Raw genomic sequence first — 24907 nt, 5'->3', positions numbered from 1 at the left:
GCAGAGCTGCTTTCCAGCTGGTTGGCCTCTAGCATGTACTGGTGCATGGGGTTGTTCATCCCCAGATGGAGGACTTGGCATTTCCTCTTGTTGAACTTTGTGAGGTTCCTGCCTGCCCATTTCTCCAGCCTGTCATAGTCCCTCTGGATGGCAGCACAGGTCTCTGGTGTATCTGTTGGAATATGTAGAATTCTATGGCGTTTTGGTTAGAGGGAATGATGAGAATGTATAATTCTGTCTCAGAATTACCCTCTTTCCCATCCTGGAGCCATAGTGTTCTAAAACACTTCTCTTTAAATAATACATTCACTTAAATAGTACACTATAGCAAAATGAAAAACTTTCTTTGAGCAGTGAGGAACAGAAAGCTGTCCTGAAAAACAAAGAAAAGGAAACATAAACAAATACTGACTGAAAGATGAAAGGGAGTGTCATGGGTTTGATGGGGAAGCTTCCTGGGTCTTGCAACAAAAGAAATATTTATTTTTCCTTCAAACCCTTTTAAAGACAAATTATACATTAGAAAATTGGGACTGAATTATCTTAGCTATAGAAAGCTATGTTTCAGCTTCAAAGAACACAGTATTCTCTGACTGTCAGAGACAGTTGTTTCCACAAGCAGCAAGTAAGCTATAGCATACATTGTATTCTATCTGCGAAACTTGTTACTCAAAGGAAAACTTTCTTCATATATACACAGATAAATTTCCTTAAACTGAAGTGATTGTTTAGACAAAGTGTATTTTTGTATTCAGGGATGTATAGCAACATATGTGTGTGTGTTTATATATGGATATTCGAGTAGCATGATATGGTATGTCATTTAGTATTTCTGTGACTAGTAATGTAGGTAGATCAGGTTTTGTACTGTGTCAGCAACATAGAAATATTTATAAAACAGTTTTTTACCATTTCAAGTTGACAGCAATTTTCTTCTACAGGACTGAAAACAAGTTCATTAAGAGTTATGTATATACCTGTACTGTTGACATTTTATGATAATGGATCTAGTAGTCACTAGAAAATAGTCTTATGTTTGAGAAATACCTTTTTGTGCCTTTTCATCAGTTTGTATTTACCAAAGTTTTTTCATAATGCTAAATGACGTTCCTTTTATTCTTGTAATTAATCATCTGAGATGTAATAATAATACAGTAATAATTACTGTTATTTGGACACTAATAGGTTTATGCTTTCATTAGTGAAAATGATTGAGCTGTGTGTTGTGATAATTTTATATAACTACTTCCTAGTGATATTTGTGACATTTGTGAAGTGTTTTGAGATTGTTTGGTAAAAAAAAAATATATAGTATAATACAAAATCTAAATGTCAATATTTGCTTTGTAGAGTTGTCAATTCAGGAAGATTTTTATCATATTGAATGTGGATTCTCTTTTCAGAGTTTTTTTGTAAATTGCTCTGCTTAGACTTACCACAAACAACAGAATTAGGATGTGCTTCCAAAATCTAGCCTTCTTTTGAGAGAAAGAGATAGCAGAGACTTTAACAGTTGAAGTTATCTAAGATCACAGAAAGACTGATTCATTTAACTTCATCTGCCTGTTTGTCCTCTTAGTAGAAAGTATGTTGCTTACGGATGCTTCAGTACTCTTTTTCTCCCTGTTTTGTTTTGCAAACCTGTTTTTTCTATAGAGGTTGATTGCCAACAGCATTTGTTGAAGAAGTTGTTTTGGTTAATGGAAATATTCTTATGGATATGGATTTTTTGGAGGGAAGGGGTGAATAGAGACAAAAGTGTTAATTCAGGCCTTTACAATTAGATATTCTATCAAAATAACAGTAATAAGCATTTTGATAAATTTATGTTTCTTTTATTTGTTAGGCAACAGCTTAAGTGATAGTCAGGCAACCTGAAGTTTATATATGGGAAATATGAAACCTGGAGAGTACATGACAAAACAGTCACACCCTTTTTTTGCCCTGCGGTGTGGCATAGTGCTTATTGTCTTTGTGTCTGATGCAACTTAAAGTAAATAAGAAATCATGAAAATTCAGGGCACTGATTTCAGTGTAGAAATAAATTTCTGATTCATTCAGCTACTCCGTAAGCTTTCTCTGAGCCCTATTAAAAATAAAAAAAGAAATATCATAGGTCTAGACATGTCTTTTTTTCTTCCATTATTCCAGTGTTTTCTTATATAAAAATATTACAGGTAGAGTTTAATGATACATTTTGAACTGAGTCATTTTCAAACTTAAGTCACAAGATATTTTGTTTAAATCCTTATTTATTGTTTTACTGTAGTGCCTATGAGTCATGGGTTAGGACTCATTCTAAACATTTTACAGACAATGAATAGTAACAACAAAAATATTCTTTATTGCAAACTCAAATTTTTAGATTCTGTTATGTGTTTGTGTAATTCTTTTTCAAAGAGCATAGGCTATTTTTCCAACTCAAAAGTTAGAATATAAAATAGGAAAGGATGACAAATTCTTATTTAGACAGTTTTGATACCCTATTGACCTTTTTCAATAACTGCAGGATGATTATCATTGTATCAAGCCTCCTTCCAGCAATTCACAACAAATTTTTTAATTTATATGCAATTCTTCAGTGTAGCACACCATGAAACCTCTTTCTGTTTAGCCTAATTCATTCTGTGCTTCAGGGTTGCTCAAAGGAAGCAACTACCTCTCTACAGTTCTCTTCCAAATTACTTCTTTCAGGCTGCTGTGTAAAAGCCCTTTCCTATCTTGGGCTGATCTTCAGTGATTTATGATTTCTGATATGTTAAGGAACACATTCCCCATCTGTTACTTGTTCAAGACCGTGAAATATAGCCTACTATAACTATCCTTGAATGTCACACCTGTTTCAATCATGTGCAGGTTTGCAGGAAAGTCTTTACTTTTTAATTTGCTCTTGATTTAGTAGGTCCAAGGAAAAAGAAAAGAAAAGAAGGTACATTTCCTCCAAAGCTGCATATCTTGCTATACATCCCAGTAAGACAAAATATTTGTATGTACCACAGTTGTAGATTGCAAGTCATCAGGGTCTGAACCTGTAAATGACTTATGACTTTTGTTGACTGGCATAAATGTTTCTCCTATAAGCAAGAGCTACATTCTCAAGAAATTAATCACTTGGGGGGTTTAGTCCTCTCAAGACAATAGAGAAAATGTCATGGTCAGGATGATGGCTTTTTGTACTGACTTCTATTCATCTCCCAGACTGCTTGGATCTGATCTCATGCCATTGCTGTCAATTATGCAGTCTATGTGAATTATGCCATCCAGACCAACCTAATATCACGGTGCTTGATGATTTAGTTACTGACAGGCCAAGCACTACAACCTTTCTTATAGGTTTGGGAAATCCTGTTACAAAATGGTAAATATTTGCTGATATATATTTTTCCATGTGAGAGAGATTCTTTAAATGGGCATCTTAAAATCAGCTAGTCCACACAGACCATTGATATGAAACAACCTTGCCTAGTGCATCTCAAGCATATTGCTTTTTTCTGTGGATCGGAAGAGGAATTTTTTTTTAAAATAGACTGCATTTGTGTATGTCTCCCTCATAAATCTTTCTGGTAGGTTAGAAAGCTAGTTTGAAAAAATTACAGAGACAATATCAAAAGGAATAGAAAAATTTGAACTTTTTTACAAGCTTGCTCCAACATTGACTGTAACCACTCTTCTAAGATTCCAAAAGGTTGGTGCATATATGGAGAGAATATGGGAACAGATCCATGTGCTGGCCCACTTAGTCACTAAGAAACATCAGTACTTTCAAAAAATTAAAAGATAATAGGTAGAAAACTGACACTATGGACCCTAGGGATTAAAAATATATTCTTATTTTTAATAGTAATTATGTGGAAAAGAGTATTGCCAGAAAGACCAGTATAAAACTATAATATTCTTCAAGCTGAGAATTAATTTAACACTGTCAATAATTTTCTGAGGGGAATGATGAAGACGGAGAAAAGAAGATAGCTATTTTGGTATCCTCTAACACTCAGATTTCCTGGTTTCAGAAGCTAATGGTATTCCAGGAAATTCCAGTTTTCTTTGTCTGGGATAATTTTTTTTAATACTTGTAGAAATCAAGGAAGAAACATTTAAAAATCGAAAATGTTTGTGATTTGCTAATGATAATTGAATGAATGTTTTTATAAGATCTGTGGCAAATAAAGTGCAAATTGTTACAGGTATTCTTATATCCTCAGAAGGACATGGAAAATGTTCTTTGACTACTGATGTCAAAAGTGTATCAGACTGAAAAGTCAAACCATCTAGATTTTGTTTGTAGAACATTATGGCTTAACTAGTAATTGCATCTTAATTACCAGTTTGAATTTGGTGGTACTTGCAGAGTCCTTCAGTTTTATCTTTTTTGTTTGTTTGTTTCACTGCTTTGATAGCAATTATTGGTGTTCCAAAAGAAAGAAATCTCAGAAGGTACAATTTTCTAAGGGGTAGCAGCTTTACTATTTTGTTTCAAGGAATGTCTATTTTTGGGTACAGCAAAAAGTATCAGTGAAGACTAAGAAGTACTGGATGAAGTTTATACTGCAGAAACTGGATGAATGATGAGTCCTCAGATTTTTCATACAAGCAATTTGAGTGCTAACATCAAAAGTAATGTTCCAGAATTTATATTACATTAGTGGAAGGAAACTAAAACCGGTAATTAGCAGTAGTGACACCACACATCATGCATGATTAAGTCTTTTTCTGTATTAAAATTATGCTTCTGCATCTCATTAGATTTCAGTAGAATTACTTTTGGATTTTACCAGAGCAAATAAGAAAAGAATTAAATAAGTAGATGAGATCCTGTATTTAGATTTCTGTCTCTGACCAGAAATTAGAAACCAGTAAAAGATACTGACTGACAAAGATTCAGAGAAACAAAGAAAAATTGTAATCTACAGGAAAGTAGTACCTCTGGGGAACAAGAAGACATAGCCTAGACATAGTAAAAAGACTTGAAATCTGTGTGAAGGGTTATTGCTTTCTTTTTTTTTTTAAGAAAAGAATTGTTGTGAAGAGCTGTATGTCAGTAGGGTACAAGTAGTCATGAGTCTACCCAAGCAAATCACAGGGAACCAGAAACAGTATTCACTGGGGAAATAATGTTTATTTTTAAAAGGCTGAATTAGATTTCTGATGGATACAACTCATTGACATGTGTTGGAGTTTATTTCAGAAATTTTGCCACATCCCTCCTCCCCTTGCCACAAGGAAGGCTAGGGCCCGCTTGGAATTAAACCAGGCAAGGGATGTCAAGGACAATAAGAAGGTCTTCTTCAAGTACATCAGTAGCAAAAGGAAGACTAGGGAAAATGTGGGCCCGCTGCTGAATGAGGTAGGTGCCCTAGTGACGGAGGATGCAGAGAAGGCGGAGTTACTGAATGCCTTCTTTGCTTCAGTCTTTACTGCTAAGGCCAGCCCTCAGGAATCCCAGACCCTGGAGAGAGAGCCTGGAGTAAGGAAGACTCTCCATTGATCGAGGAGGATCAGGTTAGAGATCATTTAGGCAAACTTGACAATCACAAATCCACGGCCCTGATGGGATGCACCTGCGAGTGCTGAGGGAGCTGGCAGATGTTATTGCGAAGGCGCTCTCCATCATCTTTGAAAGGTCCTGGAGAACAGGCGAGGTGCCTGAGGACTGGAGGAAAGCCAATGTCACTCCAGTCTTCAAAAAGGGCAAGAAGGAGGACCCAGGGAACTACAGGCCAGTCAGCCTCACCTCCATCCCTGGAAAGGTGATGGAACAGCTCATCCTGGATGTCATCTCTAAGCATCTAGAAGAAAAGAAGGTCATCAGGAGTGGTCAGAATGGATTCACCAAGGGGAAATCATGCTTGACCAATCTGGTAGCCTTCTATGATGGAATGACTGGCTGGGCGGATGAGGGGAGAGCAGTGAACATTGTCTACCTCGACTTCAGTAAGGCTTTTGACACCGTCTCCCATAACATCCTCATAGGTAAGCTTAGAAAGTGTGGGTTAGATGAGTGGACAGTGAGGTGGACTGAGAACTGCCTGAATGGCAGAGCTCAGAGGGCTGTGATCAGTGGCGCAGAGTCTAGTTGGAGGTCAGTGACAAGTGGTGTTCCCCAGGGGTCAGTACTGGGTCCAGTCCTGTTCAATATATTCATCAATGACCTGGATGAGGGGACAGAGTGCACCCTCAGCAAGTTTGCTGATGACACAAAGCTGGGAGGGGTGGCTGACACACCAGAAGGCTGTGCTGCCATTCAGAGAGACCTGGACAGGCTGGAGAGTTGGGTGGAGAGAAACCTTATGAAATTCAACAAGGGCAAGTGTAGGGTGCTGCACCTGGGGAGGAATAACCCCATGCACCAGGACAGGTTGGGGCCTGACCTGCTGGAGAGCAGTTCTGTAGAGAGGGACCTGGGAGTCCTGGTGGATAACAGGATGACCGTGAGGCAGCAATGTGCCCTTGAGGCCAAGAAGGCCAATGGCATCCTGGGGTGCATCAAGAAGAGTGTGGCCAGTAGGTCGAGGGAGATCATCCTCCCCCTCTACTCTGCCCTGGCGAGGCCACATCTGGAGTACTGTGTCCAGTTCTGGGCCCCCCAGTTCAAGAAGGACAGGGAACTGCTGGAGAGAGTCCAGCGGAGGGCTACAAAGATGATCAAGGGACTGGAGCACTTCTCTTATGAGGAAAAGCTGAGAGACCTGGGTCTGTTTAGCTTGGAGAAGAGAAAAGAGAAGACTGAGAGGGGACCTCATCAATGCTTATAAATATCTAAAGGGCAGGTGTCAAGAGGATGGGGCTAGATTCTTTTCAGTGGTACCCGGCGACAGGACAAGGGGCAACAGGCACAAACTTGAACATGGGAAATTCCACCTAAACATGAGGAGGAACTTCTTTACTTTGAGGGTGGCAGAGCCCTGGCACAGGCTGCCCAGGGAGGTGGTGGAGTCTCCTTCTCTGGAGATATTCAAAACCCGCCTGGATGCATTCCTGTGCAACCTGCTCTAGGTGACCCTGCTCTGGCAGGGGGGTTGGACTAGATGATCTCCAGAGGTCCCTTCCAACCCCTGCCATTCTGTGATAGTGCAAAGTCATATTAGTTGTAGGGCAGGGCATACAGAACTGGTAAATAAAACAATATAAAATCTTGGACTATTTTGTAGTAATTATGCATCTAAATGGATAACTGAATAAAGTAATTACCTTTTATGATTATCTGTACTGCTGATGTAGACTACTTGAGCAGCTGTTGGAGAATGTTTAGACAACTGTTAGAGAAATATTTCAGTTATGATGAATTTCTGATGAAAGATTAAGTGCAACTTTTGAATACTGAGTTAATCTTTTACCTCTGTTAGCATTTTGATATCAGCTTGCCATAATTTCAGAGCTCAAGTATAATTAAAAAAAAAAATCTGAATATAGTGTTGTATCAGTTTGTCATTAGTAGTGAGCAAATACTTGGGGCATTGTTCTTTTGGAAGAATACAAAGCCAATTGAACACGTAACTGAGCTTGAGGAAAAAAAATAAAAATCTTTTGGGGAAAAAAAAAATCTTCCTGTTTAACAAGAGTATTGGCTTGTGCTTAGTACGATACTATTTTTTTGTTATTTTGTTATGAGACAGTAGAGACCCTTCATGATTTGTCCAGTTTTGTGTTGGGTGGACATGATGTTCCAGAAGAAAATATACTTTGTTAGAATTTGGAGACTTGGGCTCTTATAACAGAGAGCGTATGTTCTCCGTATCTCGAAGACAAACCTTTTTCACATTGAACTTGGAGTTCTTGATTTCCATGTGAGGAAACAATAGTTGCAGGTATAAAATTTTATTAAGTCATGAGTAGTAGCATTCTCCTGGACTGTCTAAAAAGGGGGGTGATGGATTGTATGTGTGTAAACAGGATAAATTACTTTAAAAAGAACAAACCCAGTCCTTTCTGTATGCATTTACCTAATTTAGAATGCAAAGGGGGTTGTGTCATTGCTGAAATGTGTCTAGTCTGAGATGCAGACTAGATTTGAGGATAGAATCCTCAAATTTTTTGAGTTTTTTTGCTTGACTAATTTTTCATCTGTTCTTTTTCTCTCTTAGTGTATGTACATATAAATGAATCTCTTTAAAAGACAAAATTCCTCCCTCCTCCCCGTTCTTTCCGCTCCCATCAGTCTAACTCTGCCAAGTTGCTTAACTGGTCATTTAAAAAGCAGATATATTATATGCCCTAAAATTGTACCTGAAAAATGAAAACTTTCTTAAAAATTAGCTTAATTAAATATAAATTTTGTCCATTGAACATTTTATCCATTTCAGCTAAATAATACTGGATTAGGATAAACTTATTCTAAAATAAGGGGTCATATACACATTTATTAATTCACCTTCTCTCATATCATCCCTATTACTATTTTTCTTAGTTTGAGCACACCTTATCATCATTCATTCATAACCTTACATTGGTCAGATGACCAGTCTGAAAAATTATTCCTGTTAATCACATTCAGTGTATATGAACTATTTGTAAACATAGAAAACTAAGTAAATTTTATTGTTTTCTTTGTTTCAAATTAGGCTCATGCACAGTTAGTACGAGAAGTTGATGTAGAGAAGGTGTCAACTTTTGAGAACCCCTATGTGGATGCAATAAGAAGTTTATGGAATGACCCTGGAATCCAGGAATGTTATGATAGACGACGAGAATATCAGTTATCAGATTCAACTAAATAGTAAGTATATAGTGGTTACAAACAACTGTGTCCTATTTTCTGTTCTTTCTGACAAAGTAATTCTTACTTTTTACACTATACTTTTGTGTACATACATATACAGTTTGTGTGTGTGTGCAAGTATCTGTGTGCGTGCACATTCAGCACAAACATACACTTAACTTCAGTGTAAAGGCTACTGTAAGGAAGGTAGTGTATCTATTTATTATGTGTGTGTTTGTTTCCCAAAATATAAGCCTATCATAATTTGAAATCTTACATTAAGATTATTACTAGGGAAGTGCAATCAAGGGTAGACCTCCATGGAATTCATAAAAATTATAATGCCCTAGAACATCTGTTTTCCTATTTTTTTCCTTTTCCCTTTTCATTCCCTTTTCCCATTTTTTCCCCCCTTTTTCCCTTTCTCTTTTGTGGTCCTGGTGATGAGGTAAATAGTATCAAGCAAGTGTTCTTGTGTTTTGTTGAACTGCCTTTCTTTTGTCCAAACAAGACCTAATCTTGAAAGAATATGGCTGCCAAGAAGGCAAACACATAACTGAAAACAGACTTCAATTTGTAAAGGGTAGGAAAAAAAGTATTTTAAGTAAGTTAAATCCTATTTGTTATAGCTCAACAACAATGAAAATGCATATGTGGCTAAACTTGGTCTTGAATGGTACGCATGTACTCTCTTCTGGCAGGATTCTGATAAAATAGCAATGTGGAATTTAACATTGGACCCTGAGGACTGTCTAAATGTTGGCTCCAAGAAATTCGCTTGCTCTGAGTAATATACTATATAGCTCTGGTAAAATTTTCAATCTGTTAAAAAAAAAAAAAGAATGATGGTAGAGGAGGATGAACTTTTGGTGTTGCCCACTAGAAAAAGAATTAGCATACTTGGTTATTAAAGCTGTGGCAAAAACTTCCATGGTCTCCACTGAAAATTTTAGATTAGCTATGAAATCATTCTAGTCTCCATGTCAGGTTGACATGAAAGGAAGCCTCGCATTGAGGAAAGCACAGAAGAAACTGAAAGACACCATGAAGGTCCCATTAAAGTCAATGGAACATGGTCATACACATAACAGAAGTCTGGTGTGAGATTCATCTGCACAGTAGTCTGAGGATCCTTATCTAGCACAATCCTTTATACATGACTGAGTCACAGAATCACAGAATCACAGAATCTTCATGGTTGGAAAGGACCCTTAAGATCATCGAGTCCAACCAAACATATGCCTGACAAATTTGGTGACCTTCTACGACGACGTTACAGCATTGGTTGATAAGGGGAGAGCAACCAACGTCATCTACCTGAACTTATGCAAAGCATTTGACCCTGTCCTGCACAACATCCTGGTCTCTAAATTGGAAAGGCATGGATTTGATGGATGGACCACTCGGTGGATAAGGAATTGGCTGGATGGCTGCACTCAAAGGGTTGCAGTCAATGGCTCAATGTCCAAGTGGAAACCAGTGATGAGTGGTGTTCCTCAGGGGTCAGTACCAGGACCAGTGCTGTTTAACATCTTTGTAGGCGACATGGACAGTGGGATTGAGTGCACCCTCAGCAAGTTTGCCGACGACACCAAGCTGTGTGGCACAGTCGACAGGCTGGAGGGAAGGGATGCCATCCAGAGGGACCTGGACAGGCTTGAGAAGTAGGCCTGTGTAAATCTCATGAAGTTCAACCAGGCCAAGTGCAAGGTCCTGCACCTGGGTCATGGCAATCCCAAGCACAAATACAGGTTGGGCAGAGAATGGCTTGAGAGCATCCCTGAGGAGAAGGACTTGGGGATGTTGGTGAATGAGATGCTCAACATGACTCAGCAATGTGCGCTTGCAGCCTAGAAAGCCAACCGCATCCTGGGTTGCATCAAAAGAAGCGTGGCCAGCAGGGTGAGGGAGGTGATTCTACCCCTCTACTCTGCTCTGGTGAGACCCCACCTTGGAGTACTGCGTCCAGCTCTGGGGCCCCCAACATAAGAAGCACATGGACCTGTTGGAATGGGTCCAGTGGAGGGCCACGAAGATGATCAAAGGGCTGTAGCACCTCTGCTATGAGGACAGGCTGAGAGAGTTGGGGTTGTTCAGCCTGGAGAAGAGAAGGCTCTGGGGAGACCTTATAGCAGCCTTCCAGTGCATAAAGGGGGCCTACCGGAAAGATGGGGAGGGACTCTTTATCAGGGAGCGTAGCAATAGGACGAGGGGTAATGGTTTTAAACTGAAAGAGGGGAGATTTAGATTGGATATCAGGAAGAAATTCTTTACTGTGAGGGTGGTGAGGCACTGGCACAGGTTGCCCAGGGAGGTTGTGGATGCCCCATCCCTGGAAGTGTTCAAGGCCAGGCTGGATGGGGCTTTGAGCAGCCTGGTCTAGAGGGAGGTGTCCCTGCCCATGGCTGGGGGGTTGGAACAAGATGATCTTTAAGGTCCCTTCCAATTCTAACCATTCTATGATTCTATGATTCTAAGAAAACATTAGAACTATGAATCACTACATGTGAGTCTTTATATGAGCCTCTCATATATTTATGCTTGCAAGTAGAGTTTCTTTACATATTGAAGTCCAGGAAAAGCAATTAGGAAAAAACAAATAAACATTGTTTCAAAAATACAGTCCACATGTTTAGGGATAAAACATCTAAACACAGTTAGAGATCAATCCTGATTATGTCTTCTCATGAAACTTTGTGTCACCTTTTGAAAAATATTGTAATAACTGTAGTGCTTTGGTCAGATAGTAATTTTTGTATGATAGTATTCTACCAGAGTTTGAAGTTCTCTATAGATTCTACTGAACAATTATTTTCCTCGTACCTATCCTTTAAAAGTAACATTTTGCTTCCATGTTCCACTTCAGAAGTAGATGCATTTCAGTGGAGTTGATTGTGCGCTAAATAAAATGTGATTAGGGACCCACAAGGAGAAAGGTCAGTATATGCACCTAAGTTATTACTGCAACATTTTTCTCTGTTAGTTGCTATTGCCTCTGGTGATCAGAACATAAATTCTTTTGTTTCATAAAACTGTAGGGAATTCTTTAGGCATCTCAGTTCTGTGTAATTTTGTTGCAGGTCTCTATAAAAAGAAGAGACTTGTTATGCTGCTAACATCATTGGGATAGTAAATTATGAACAACTATCTGTAAAAAAAACGTTATTTGTCTGATGTGAGAACCAAATTCTCATATACTCATGGTTATAATAATAATATAAACAGGCACACCATCATTTAATAAACATTTTTATATTGTTCATTGCTTTTCTTCCCTTTATAAAAATGTACTTGAAGTTTCTAACACTATATTTTTGTGTAATTTGTGCTGCAGAATAGCAGATCCTGATTTTATATATTCACGGTTTACATGACCCAATTTGTATATAGTTTACAATAAGATAAAACAGCAAATAAAAATGACAGGTCTTCACCACATGAAACAGGCTGAAGCTTAAGATAAAGTAGTGGTAGAAGTGTGCTTACCCTATCATGCAATAGACATACTAAATATGAAAGGAAGGTCTGAAGAAAGACATGGAATTTGCTGTGTAGTGCTGCTTCCTATAGAAAAATTGAAGATTAAGCAATTGAACTAGGGAAATTCAGAAAGGGAAGTGAGATTACATTAAGCAGTATACAGCATGCATTTCCTTCATGATTTTTTTTGTTGCAGTATTGAATATGCTTTTAATATCTGTATAATTTTTAACCCTTTTTCCATTTAGAAGTTTTTAAAAAATTGCACAAGTGTTCTTGGGTTTGATGACTTCAGTTTTTTAGCCTTCTGCTAATTTTGGGTTTTAGCCATGTAGGAATTCTAAATTGAGAGAGGCAGTTAGGTAGGATTTGGATGGGATAAGAATAAAAAGAACATAGTGCAGCTTTCTTCTCCACCTACTACATCACTTTCCACGAATCTTAAATTTACTTTATTTACTTTAGACTAAGATTAGATAATCCTGGAAACTGGTAAACATGCCTCAACATTTTGCCAGTGGTAAAGAGGTTCAGAGATGCAAACCTCCACAGAGATTCTGAAAATGTGACCAATACTTCTTTACAGTTACCTTTGCTCACAGCTTGTGTTACTACACTGGAAATTGCATTTACTGTACTGCGTGTTACCAAAGAGGATGCTTGTCTCAGTCTGGCAACTCTGATGTAGGAAAAAATCCTGCTACAACTACTTAAACATTTTGCTTATGTGGAGTTGGGAGACAATAAAGTTGTATGTATTTTTCAAAAGTGCATTAAAAGCCCCTTCCCTTTCAGAGCTTATTGTTTTCTAGCATGTGATCAAAATTACTGCATGTTTTGGGTAGTGTCCTGGTTTGAGGTAAAACAGAATCGATTTTCTGTTCAGTAATTTTACTTTTTAGCTAAGCCTCTTCTAATTAACTGAACTCTGAAATTAACAGCATATTGTGTAGAAACTGTTTGCTCTCAGAGTGATAAGACCTATGTTTATAGTTAATGCCAAGGAATGGTACGCACAGAGGCTCTTGCTTATACTTATTGCTATAACAACCAAGGTCAGCTGATTTCATTATTTGCCCCGTTGGAGGGTTGGAAGCAGAAAAGCGTGGAGGGGTCCCACCTGCAGGGAGGAGCGGACAGGACAGGTGACCCAAAACTGACCAACAGGGTATTCTATCCCATCTGCCCCATGCTCAGTATAAAAGCTGAGGGATCAAAGGGTCATCCCTCTTCCTTCAATGACCAGCGTCCAAGGAGGACCCTGCCTGTTCGTCTGCCTTTAATCCCGATCCGTGCATTCCTGAATCCAGATCCAGAATCCAGTTCCTGTCCATCCCTGACTCCAGTCTGGGACTTTCCCTGTGCCTGCTGGTAACTCGATCTCCCTGTGAGCTTGATACAGTTTTGTATATATTGTATATATTTCATTTTTTTATTATTTCATTAATTTATTGATTTTTAATTAAATTAGTTTAGTTTTTTTCTAAACTCATAAATCTCTTTATCTCTCCTTCTCCTCTCTTTGGAGAGAGAGATGGAGGAGAGCATATGTCGTTCTCATTGGCCAATCCAGCCCAAACCACGACAGGTAGTCTCATCAGCCAGTTAAGTTTTTTGCAAAAAGAAAACTAACAGAATTCCCCCCACCAAACCCCAACAACAACCCAGTAAGGGTAGCTCCACCTGATTTCAGTAGAAACAGGCCCCAAAGGACAGAAATGTAGCAAATTGAATTAACCAAAGCTTACAACTAAGGATACTTAATCAGACTATTTAGTTTTATTTTAACTTGAACTGACAGTGTATGTGTATGACACACCATTTTATAGAGGGTCATACCTATCTTAACTTTCAGGAAAATACATTTTTGCATTAAACCTGACAGCTTTAGTGTTGAAAAGATGTAAATATTTACTACTGTTATCATATATGGAAAAAGTCAGCCATGCTGTGTCTATCTTTACATGTGGTTGAACACACTGAATCCACTTGCACGTGAAATGTTGCTGGTAGGCCTTGCTGTTGTAGCTGTGATTATAGAATCATAGAATAATTTAGGATGGAAAAGACTATTAAGATCGAGTCCATCTGTTAACCTAACACTACCAAGTCCACCACTAAACCATGTCTCCAAGAGCCACGTTTACAAGTCTTTAAATACCCCCAGGGATGGTGACTCAACCACTTCCCTGGGCAGACTGTTCCAATGCTTGACAACCCCTTTGGTGAAGAAAGTTTTCCTAATATCCAGTCTAAACCTCCTCTGGTGCAACTTGAGGCCATTTCCTCTCATCCTAACGCTTGTTACTTGGGAGAAGAGACCGACCCCCACCTCACTACAACCTCCTTTCAGGTAGTTGTGGAGAGCGATAAGGACTCCCCTCAGCCTCCTTTTCTGCAGGCTAAACAACCCCAGTTCCCTCAGCCGCTCCTCATAAGACTTATTCTCTAGGCCCATCAGTTGGCCTCAGACCATCAATCCAGCCTGTCCAGATCCCTCTGTAAAGCCTTTCTACCCTCAAACAGTTCAACACTCCCGCCCAACTTGGTGTCTGTTGTTTGCAAACTTACTGAGGGTGCACTCGATCCCCTCATCCAGATCATTGATAAAGATATTAAACAGAACTGGCCCCAATAATGAGCCCTGGGGAACGCCACTTGTGACCAGATGCCAACTGGGTTTAACTCCATTCACCGCAACTTTTTGGACCCTGTACACCTGTCCAAGCCATGAGCAGCCAATTTCTCCAGGAGAATGCTGTGGGTAATGGTGTCAAAGGCTTTACTGAAGTCCAGGTAAACAACATCCACAGCCTTTCCCTCATCCACTAAGTGGATCACCTTGTCAAGGAGATCAAGATAGTTGTGTGAGCCAATGCAGACAGGATGCAGAAACAACCACAAAACCATGGATGAAAGGCAAAGAACAAGTTTAATCTCGATACCTCACAGACCGGGGAATCTTCCAAAGCAACACCCAGGTAGAGGCATGCGAGCAGGGGATGTAGGCACGTTGCTTGTTAGCAAGAGTCCTTGGCAGTGAGAGAGTCCTTGTTAGTAAGAGCGCGCCCAGACTCCCTGTTCTCGCTGGTATTTCAAGGGTTCAAACAGGCATGGTTTTCCCACTGTGCTTTGATCTTCTTCAGCAACAGGCCAGGATTCTCAAGCGGCTAGATAAGGTGTCCCTGAGTCCATCACAGACTTCTGTCATCTAAGTGCAAGTGTTTTCCTTGCAAGCACCCAAGACTGAACATCAATTAGTGTGATATATGTGTTTCCCAGCACCCCAGGTGCGAGTCCCTTGAGCATATTTACAATCCTCCTTGCAGATCTTCCGTTGCTTCCTCACAATAGTCAAGCAGGACCAACCTTTCATCAACCCATGCTGACTGTGCCTGATCACCTGGTTGTCCTGTATGTACCACGTGATGGTGCTCAAGATGATCTGCTCCATAACCTTTGACAGGCCTGTAGTTACCCGGATCCTCCTTGCAGCCCTTATTGTAGATGAGCCTCACATTTACTAACCTCCCGTCAACTGGGACCTCCCCGGTTAGCCAGGACTGCTGATAAATGATGGAAAGTCGCTTGGTGAGCGCTTCCGCCACCTCCCTCTGTACCCTTGTGACCCTCCTCTGGACCAGCTAAAACAGGTCCATGTCCTTCCTGTACTGAGGGCTCCAGAGCTGAATGCAGTACTCCAGGTGGGGTCTCACGAGAGCAGAGTAGAGGGGGAGAATCACCTCCCTTGATCTGCAGGCCACGCTTCTTTTGATGCAGCCCAGGATGTGATTGGCCTTCTGGGCTGCAAGTGCACATTGTTGGCTCATGTCCAGCTTCTTCTTCGAAGGTCAGGCTCTCATGGATACACACATAGTTTTTGCAGCAACAGTACTGAGGTCCTTTTTCTCGGCACGTATACTGGGTTTGGTTCAACTAGTAATTTTCTGTCGTGTCTCACTCGGACCATCCTCTGTTATCCCTTACACAGTCATCTAGTCCAAGCCCCTGCAGTAAGCAGGGACATCTTCAACTAGATCAGGTTGCTCAGAGCCTCATCAAGCCTGGCCTTGAATGTCTCCAGGGATGGGGCCTCCACCACCTCTCTGGGCAACCTGGGCCAGTGTCTCACCACCCTCATTGTAAAGAACTTCTTCCTAATGTCTAATCTAAACCTACCCTGCTCTAGTTTAAACCCATTGCCCCTCGTCCTATCGCTACATGCCCTTGCAAACAGCCCCTCCCCAGCTTTCTTACAGGCCCCCTTCAGGTACTGGAAGGCTGCTATAAGGTCTCCCCGGAGCTTCCTCTTCTCCAGGCTGAACAACCCCAACTCTCTCAGCCTGTCTTCATAGGGAGAGGTGCTCCAGCCCTCTGATCATCTTTGTGGCCCTCCTCTGGTTTCGCTGCAACAGATCCGTGTCCTTTTTGTGCTGAGGGCTCCAGAGCTGCATCATGCAGTACTCCAGGTGGGGTCTCACGAGAGCAGAGTAGAGGGGCAGAATCACCTCCCTCAATCTTCTGGCCACAGTTCTTTTGATGCAGCCCAGGATGCAATTGGCCTTCTGGGCTGCAAGCACACATTGTTGGCTCATGTCCAGCTTTTCATCCACCAGTACCCCCAAGTCCTTTTCCGCAGGGCTGCTCTCTATCACATCATCCCCCAGCCTGTATTGATAATGAGGATTGTCCCGACCCAAGTGTAGGACCTTGCACTTGACCTTGTTGAACTTCATAAGGTTTGCTTGGGTCCACTTCTCAAGCTCATCCAGGTCCCTCTGGATGACATCCCGTCCCTATGGCCTGTCAACTGCACCACTCAGCTTGGTGTCATCGGCAAATTTGGTGAGGGTGCACTTGATCCCACTGTCTATGTCATTGATGAAGATATCGAACAGTACTGGTCCCAGTACAGATCCCTGAGGGACACCGCTTGTCACCCCTCTCCATCTGGACATCGAACCATTGACCCTGGAGCCATCCCTCTGGATGCAACCATGCAGCCAGTTCCTTATCCACTGAACAGTCCACCCATCAAATCCATATCTCTCCAACTTAAAGAAAAGGATGTTGTGAGGGACTGTGTCAAAGGCCTTGTAGAAGTCCAGGTAGATGATATCCATTGCTCTCCCCTTGTCCACTGATGCAGTCACTCCATTGTAGAAACCCACTAGGTTGGTCAGGCAGGACTTGCCCCTGGTGAAGCCACGCTGGCTGTCTCTAATCCCCTCCCTGTCCTCCATGTGCCTTAGCATAGCTTCTAGGAGGATCTGTTCCATGATCTTCCCAGGCACAGAGGTGAGGCTGACAGGGCGGTAGTTCCCAGGGTCCTCCTTTCTACCCTTTTTAAAAATGGGTGCGATGTTTCCCTTTTTCCAGTCACCAGGGACTTCACCTGACTGCCACGACTTTTCAAATATCATGGAGAGTGGCTTGGCAACTACATTAGCAGATTCCCTCAGGACTCTGGGATGCATCTCATCAGGTCCCATGGACTTCTGTACATTCAGGTTCCTCAGATGGTCACGAACCTTGACTTCACTTACAGTGGGAGGAACTTTGTCCCCCAGGTCCCCGTCTTGTGGTCCTTCAACTTGGGAGGCATGAGGAGAGAAGTTGCCAGTGAAGACTGAGGCAAAAAAGTTGTTGAGAACCTCAGCCTTCTCCTCGTCTCTTGTTACCAGTTTGGCATTCTTGGTCACCGGGGAGGGTACGCTTTCTTTAACCTTCCTTTTCTGGTTGACATCAACTCCCTTGACCTTCTGGATGTGCTTCTTGTTATGCACTCCAGGATGTGATTGACTTTCTGGGCTGCAAGTGCAATATCCAATTTTTCATCCACCAGTACCCCCACATTTTCTCGGCAGGGCTGCTCTCAATCCCTTCATCCCCTAGCCTGTATTGATACTGGGGATTGCAACAACCCAGGTGCAGGACCTTGCACTTGTCCTTGTTAAACTTGAAGAGATTTGCATGGGCCCACTCCTAAAGTCTGACAAGGTCACTTTGGATGGTATCCCTTCTTTCTGGTGAATCAACTGCACCACTCAACTTGGTGTCATTTGCAAACTTGTTGAGGGTGCACTGAATCCCACTGTCTACATCATTGATAAAGATATTGAACAGTACCAATCCCAATATGGACCCGAGGAACACCACTTGTTACTGATCTCCATTTGGACATTGAGCCATTGACTGCATCTCTTTGGATGCAGCCATCCAGCCAATTCCTTATCCATCTAACAGTCCAGCCATCAAACCCATTTCTCTCCAATTTAGAGAAAAGAATGTTGTGGGGCACCATGTCTGAAGGCCTTACAGAAGTCCAGATAGATATCCGTAGCTCTTCCCTTGTCCACTGATGCAGTCACTCCATCGTAAAAGGCCACTAGGTTGGTCAGGCAGGACTTGCCCCTGGTGAAGCCGTGTTGGCTGTCTCTAATCACCTCCCTGTCTTCCATGTTTTTGGACATGTCTTCCAGGAGGATCTGTTCCATGATCTTACTGGGCACAGAGGTGAGGCTGACTGGTCGGTAGTTCATCTGATGTAATTGTTCCTGAGAAAATACGAATATATCATGTGACTACTTCCAACAGAAATCTGACCTCAAAGATACTGAAAAATAGTAGTTCATGTTTAGAGGTTGGTGTTTGTTTGAAGTGCCTGCCCCATGATTGTTCATGTTGAAAATGTTTCAAAACTTCATTTATTGAAAGTAAATTCAGATAAGTTTTGATGATCTGTCTTCATTAGGTAGCATAATTCTGGGAAATTAATTAAAGGTGAATGTTGAGTTACAAGGTTATGGTGAATGGGGTTATATTTAACTTCTTGAAGACAATTATTGGTTAAAACTACTCTTGTTTGTTTATTAAGTTTAGGAGTCTTGTCACTTCTTTGCCTGATTTCTATATGAGAAAAACATGGGAAAATACATAGCTAATTAGTTTATTCCTGTTATCATGTTCTCTCTGTTTATTTTGTAATTTGGACAAATGGTACCTTTGAAACTCTCTTTCAAGGTTGTCATTAGCACCTTCATAGCCTGGTAACTTCTTTGAAGGCTGGCTGCAGTTTTGGCCCTTGTCACAGGGAATATATAATTCATTAAAAGTAAGTAATACTTTCTCAACATGGACTAGGAAACAAAAGATTTTCTTCTATTTCTGATCAGTGTGTAGATCACAAATATGCTACGATATTTTAGCAGATTTTCCTGATGCTAAGAGAGAGCTACTGTCAGCAGCTTGTTACACACACGTTACTTTGGTAATGCACCTTGTGCCTGTTGCTATTGCAACCCCACAGAAAATTACCTCAGCAGCCATTCAAATTAATTTTTACAAAAGTAAAGTAATTATAAATATAATTAACTTTTTAAACTTGGTCTGTAGTATAAATTTACTCAGACCTATGCTACTGGGGTTTTTTTTGAGTAATTTTGTGCAACTTTCCTTTTATTGTTCTTTTGTATAATTCTTAGCTGAATAAGTACCATTTGGGTGAGAGGTCATAAATATGTCTCATCAAAATAAGACATTTCTTAGCAGGTGGTAAAAATAAAATCATAGTGCCATGTAGTTCTGCCCTAAATTGTTTGCACAGTTGCTGCTAACTGTATAACTGACTTCCCAGTAATAACTGTGATTATCTGGTTTTGGACTCCACCTTAAGACAATGGCCAGGATATTTCCAATATCCATATCATTAGTATGATCTGGTTTTGGCAATTGTTGTCCACACTTTTTTTTTGTTGTTGTTGAAAGTTCATGTTTATGACAAGTTTCCTGGTTGGTTTGCAAGAGTACATGTGTGTAGCAATTTCTAGTGTATACTGAAGAGGCAGTTGTGTCACAAAATCTGATTGCAGAATTTGTGCATGCATATATGCAGTGAAGCTTGCAGTTTTATTTGTGGGGTTTTTTTTTAGTTAGACCCTTATCCTAAAATCCCTCATGCATTCCTGTTATGTGCTTAAAATTTGTGTATGCGCACATGATTTGTTTGCCCACGAGCAATGTATTTGTCAGTAGTTTGATTAGAACTGCAGTAGATGAGTGCTTAAAAGCCATGGTGAATTGGGTCTTTAATAAGTAATTATACAAAGAAATAAATAAAAATCTTAATTTTCTGATATTATTCTCTTTCACTCTTCATCCAGAACAGTCTGAATACAGAGATTCTCAAGACATTTCATGTAGCCCTATCGTTTCATTGGGTGTCTTATAAATTAAATGTCTTGACAAGCCCTCTTCTGGTTGCAGATAAACCAGTGGAAGAGGTAACTCCATCCTGCTTCCCTGCTGGAGGTTACGGACTTGCCACACTCCAATCTGTATCCATCAAACAAACTGGCTTAATTTGAACAATTTCCATAGTGCTTCTTTGCTATTCTAAATCATTTTCACAGCAATAGGTTATGGAGACATTGCACAAGTGCAAGAGCTAGGAGCTAGAGATGGACTGTGACTTTTGGAAAAAGGTGCAGTGAGAAGCAGCTGGAGTGGGGATTTGGCCTGCACAGCTCCAGTTGGAAAAGGTGTTTGATGTTTTGCTGTTTTCATTTAAAGTTGCTGCTTGTGCCAGAGTCAGTACCAATGTGTTTCCCATTACTGTTCTCTATAATATGCTCACTGTCATGATGCTGGGCATCCTCAGGTGCCAGGAAGGAATATGTAGATTTAAACCAGCTCAAGCCTGTTGCTCTCCTCAAAATTCTTTTGTTAGTTGTTCAGTTCTTATATTCTATATTGGGCTGAGCCAGGTATACACTTCTCCCATGCTGGTCTGGCTAACTCAGAGAGACATTCACACTCTCTTAACGAACTCAGGGAGAAACATTTACACCACCAGTTGATCCACTCAACTTGTTGATCCAGCCCTTTTGATATGAAGAAGCCTTTAATATAATTCCCTGCAACAATAAAGACTTAGAAACTATGATAAACCAAAACTATGATAGACCCTTTATCTAAGGGTTATCAAAGGTGCAGCCTCACCTTGAGTATTGTGTGCAGTTCTGGGCCCCACAATTTAAGAAGGATGTTCAGGTCCTTGAATGCATCCAGAGGAGGGCAACAAAGCTGGTGAAAGGGCTGGAAGGCATGTCCTATGAGGAGCAGCTAAGGGCTCCAGGGCTGTCTAGTTTGGAGAGAAGGAGGCTGAGGGGCAACCTCATTGCTCTCTGCAGCTTCCTGAGGAGGGCAAGTGGAGAGGGAGGTGCTGATCTCTTCTCCCTGGGATCCAGTGATAGGACGCATCGGAATGGTTCAAAGCTGCGCTAGGGGAGGTTTAGACTAGGAAACGTTTCTTTACTGAGAGGGTGGTCAAACACTGGAAGGGGCTTCCTAGAGAGGTGGTCAATGCCCCAAGCCTGTCAGTGTTTCAGAGGCATTTGGACAATGCCCTTAATATGCTTTAACTTTTGGTCAGCCCTGAATTGGTCAGGCAGTTGGACTAGATGATTGTCGTCGGTCCCTTCCAACTGGAACTATTCCAGTCTGTTCTGTTCTAAATAAATTAAATTCTAAATGTTCTGTGTTACTGTAACAGCTGTAATCATATTTGAAAATCATGTGTGCTGGTAGTGTATGTTTAAATAATAAGGACATTCCAATTGTCTTTTCCTTTTTATGTAAATATTCACTTCTGTTCATTTACACTTTCCATATTCCTGCTCAGCATTTTGAAATATTCTGTCAACCCAGTAAGTAAGTTATTTAAAAAAAAATAATCAAATCATCACCCCATCCCTCCTAATGGAAAATGTTTTGGTTTTGTGTATGCAATTCTAGAGGCATAAAAGTATACTGTTATGCAGTTAATATAAAAGTCATTATAATGATATTGAGCATAAGTGTGTTGATTTGTTCCACTGGCATTTTGGGAAGATTGTACATGACTAAAGAGAAACAATTAATTTCTGCTATATTGCAAAATATTCAGATGTGGTACAAAGCAGTGGGTGCAGTAGAGCAGAAAGACCCTGATGTTAATCCTGATGATACACGCACTTACCCAATGTTGATTTTTTTTAAAATTAATTATGTTATTTTGTATCAGAGGGGGCATGAGTTTTAAAGAGAAATATCATAGAATCATAGAATCATAGGGTTGGAAGGGACCTCTGGAGATCATCTAGTCCAACCCCCCTGCCAGAGCAGGGTCACCTACAGCAGGTTACACAGGAACATGTCCAGGCGGGTTTTGAATGTCTCCAGAGTTGGAGACTCCACCACCTCTCTGGGCAGCCTGTTCCAGTGCTCTGCCACCCTCAAAGTAAAGAAGTTCCTCCTCATGTTTAGGAGGAACTTCCTATGTTCAAGTTTGTGCCCATTGCCTCTTGTCCTGTCCCCGGGCACCACTGAAAAGAGCCTGGCCCCATCCTCCTGACACCCACCCTTTAAGTATTTATAAGTGTTGATAAGGTCACCCCTCAGCTGTCTTTTTTCCAGACTGAAGAGACCCAAATCCCTCAGCCTTTCCTCATAAGAGAGGTGTTCCAGTCCCCCAATCATCTTTGTAGCCCTTTGCTGCACCCTTTCCAGCAGTTCCCTGTCCCTCTTGAACTGGGGAGCCCAGAACTGGACACAGTACTCCAGGTGCGGCCTCACCAAGGCAGAGTAGAGGGGGAGGATGACCTCCCTTGACCTGCTGGCCACGCTCTTCTTGATGCGCCCCAGGATGCCATTGGCCTTCTTGGCCACGAGGGCACATTGCTGACTCATGGTCATCCTGTTGTCCACCAGGACTCCCAGGTCTCTTTCCACAGAGCTGCTCTCCAGCAGGTCAGCACCCAACCTGTACTGGTGCATGGGGTTGTTCCTTCCCAGGTGCAGCACCCTACACTTGCCCTTGTTGAACTTCATAAGGTTTCTCTCTGCCCAGATCTCCAACCTGTCCAGGTCTCTCTGTATGGCGGCACAGCCTTCCGGTGTGTCAGCCACCCCACCCAGCTTGGTGTCATCAGCAAACTTGCTGAGGGTGCACTCTATCCCCTCATCCAGGTCATTGATGAATATGTTGAAGAGGACTGGACCCAGTACTGACCCCTGGGGAACACCACTCGTCACTGGTCTCCAACTAGACTCTGTGCCCCTAATCACAACCCTCTGAGCTCTATCTTTCAACCAGTTTTCTATCCACCCCACTGTCCATTCATCTAACCCACACTTCCTAAGCTTCCCTATGAGGATGCTGTGGGAGACCGTGTCAAACGCCTTGCTTAAGTCAAGGTAGACCACATCTACCGCCCTCCCCTCATCTATCCATCTAGTCATGCCATCGTAGAAGGCTATCAGATTAGTCAGACATGATTTCCCCTTGGTGAATCCATGCTGAGTACTTCTGATAGCTTTCCTTTCCTCCACGTGCCTTGAGATGACACCCAGAACGAGCTGTTCCATCATCTTTCCAGGGATGGAGGTGAGGCTGACCGGCCTGTAGTTCCCCGGCTCCTCCTTCTTGCCTTTCTTGAAGACTGGAGTGACATTGGCTTTCCTCCAGTCCCCAGGCACCTCGCCTGTTCTCCAGGACTTTTCAAAGATGATGGAGATTGGCTCAGCAATGACTTCTGCCAGCTCCCTCAGCACTCTCGGGTGCATCCCATCAGGGCCCATGGACTTGTGAATATCTAGATGATCTAATTGGTCCCTCACTCGCTCCTCCTCAACCCAAGGGAAGTCGTCTTCTTTCCCTGTTACTTTATTCAATGCCTGGGACTCCTGAGGGCTGGGCCGAGCAGAAAAGACCGAAGCAAAGAAGGCATTCAGTAACTCTGCCTTCTCCACATCCTCCGTCACCATGACTCCTGCCTCATTCAGCAGTGGGCCTACAACTTCTCTGGTCTTCCTTTTGCTTCCAATATACTTGTAGAAGCTCTTTTTGTTGTGCTTGATGTCCCTAGCCAGGTCTAATACCAAGGCGGCCTTGGCTTTCCTTGTTTCATCCCTGCACGCTCTGGTGGCATTCTTGTAATCCTCCCAAGGGGTCAGTCCCTTCTTCCACTTATTGTAAACTTCCTTCTTCCACTTGAGCTTTTTCTGAAGCTCCCTGCTCAACCATGCAGGTCTCCTGCGTCCCTTGGCCGATTTCTTTCTCTTAGGGATGCACCGATCCTGAGCTTGGAGGAAGTGGTCTTTGAATACCAACCAGCTCTCTTGAGCCCCTTTGCCTTCCAGAGCCCTAGCCCACGGGATCTCTCCAAGCAGTTTCTTGAAGAGGTCAAAGTTAGCCCTCCTGAAGTCCAAGGTTGTGATTTTACTTCTTGTTGTTGTTTTGTGGATAGTACCCATGATCCTGAACTCAATCATTTCATGATCACTACAACCTAGGGTGCCCCCAACCTTAATGTCCTCCACCAATCCCTCTGTGTTTGTCAGTACCAGGTCTAGAAGTGCTCCTCTCCTTGTTGGCTCCTGTACCACCTGTGTCAAAAAGTTGTCATCAATGCACTGGAGGAGCCTCCTGGCCTGTGCGTGCCTGGCTGTGTGGTCTTCCCAGCAGATATCGGGGTGATTGAAGTCCCCCATGAGAACCAGGGCCTGCGCTTGCGAGGCTACCTTCAGCTGTCTGTAGAAAGCCTCATCAGCTTCCCCATCCTGATCAGGTGGCCTGTAATAAACACCCACATCAGTGTCCCTCATATTTGCCTGCCCCTTAATCCTCACCCATAAGCTCTCGACCCTCTCTTCATCCACCCCTAGTGAGAGCTCGATGCATTCCAAATGCTC

General features: G+C 41.8%; 1 protein-coding gene across 3 annotated transcripts in view; it reads left to right on the top strand.

The window, feature by feature from the left end:
• The window catches only part of LOC141735481 (guanine nucleotide-binding protein G(q) subunit alpha), a 141488-nt gene that overhangs the window by 68965 nt on the left and 47616 nt on the right, over nucleotides 1–24907 (top strand). For all 3 annotated transcript variants that reach the window (XM_074568346.1, XM_074568345.1, XM_074568347.1), the window contains one exon: nucleotides 8559–8713. In XM_074568346.1, coding sequence (XP_074424447.1) covers nucleotides 8559–8713 — 155 coding nt within the window. The remainder of the gene's footprint in view (nucleotides 1–8558; nucleotides 8714–24907) is intronic.

This window comes from Larus michahellis, chromosome W (genome assembly GCF_964199755.1).
Source record: "Larus michahellis chromosome W, bLarMic1.1, whole genome shotgun sequence".
Lineage (NCBI taxonomy): Eukaryota > Metazoa > Chordata > Aves > Charadriiformes > Laridae > Larus > Larus michahellis.
Note: the sequence above shows the minus strand (reverse complement) of the source record. Positions and strands in the feature narration are given on the sequence as shown.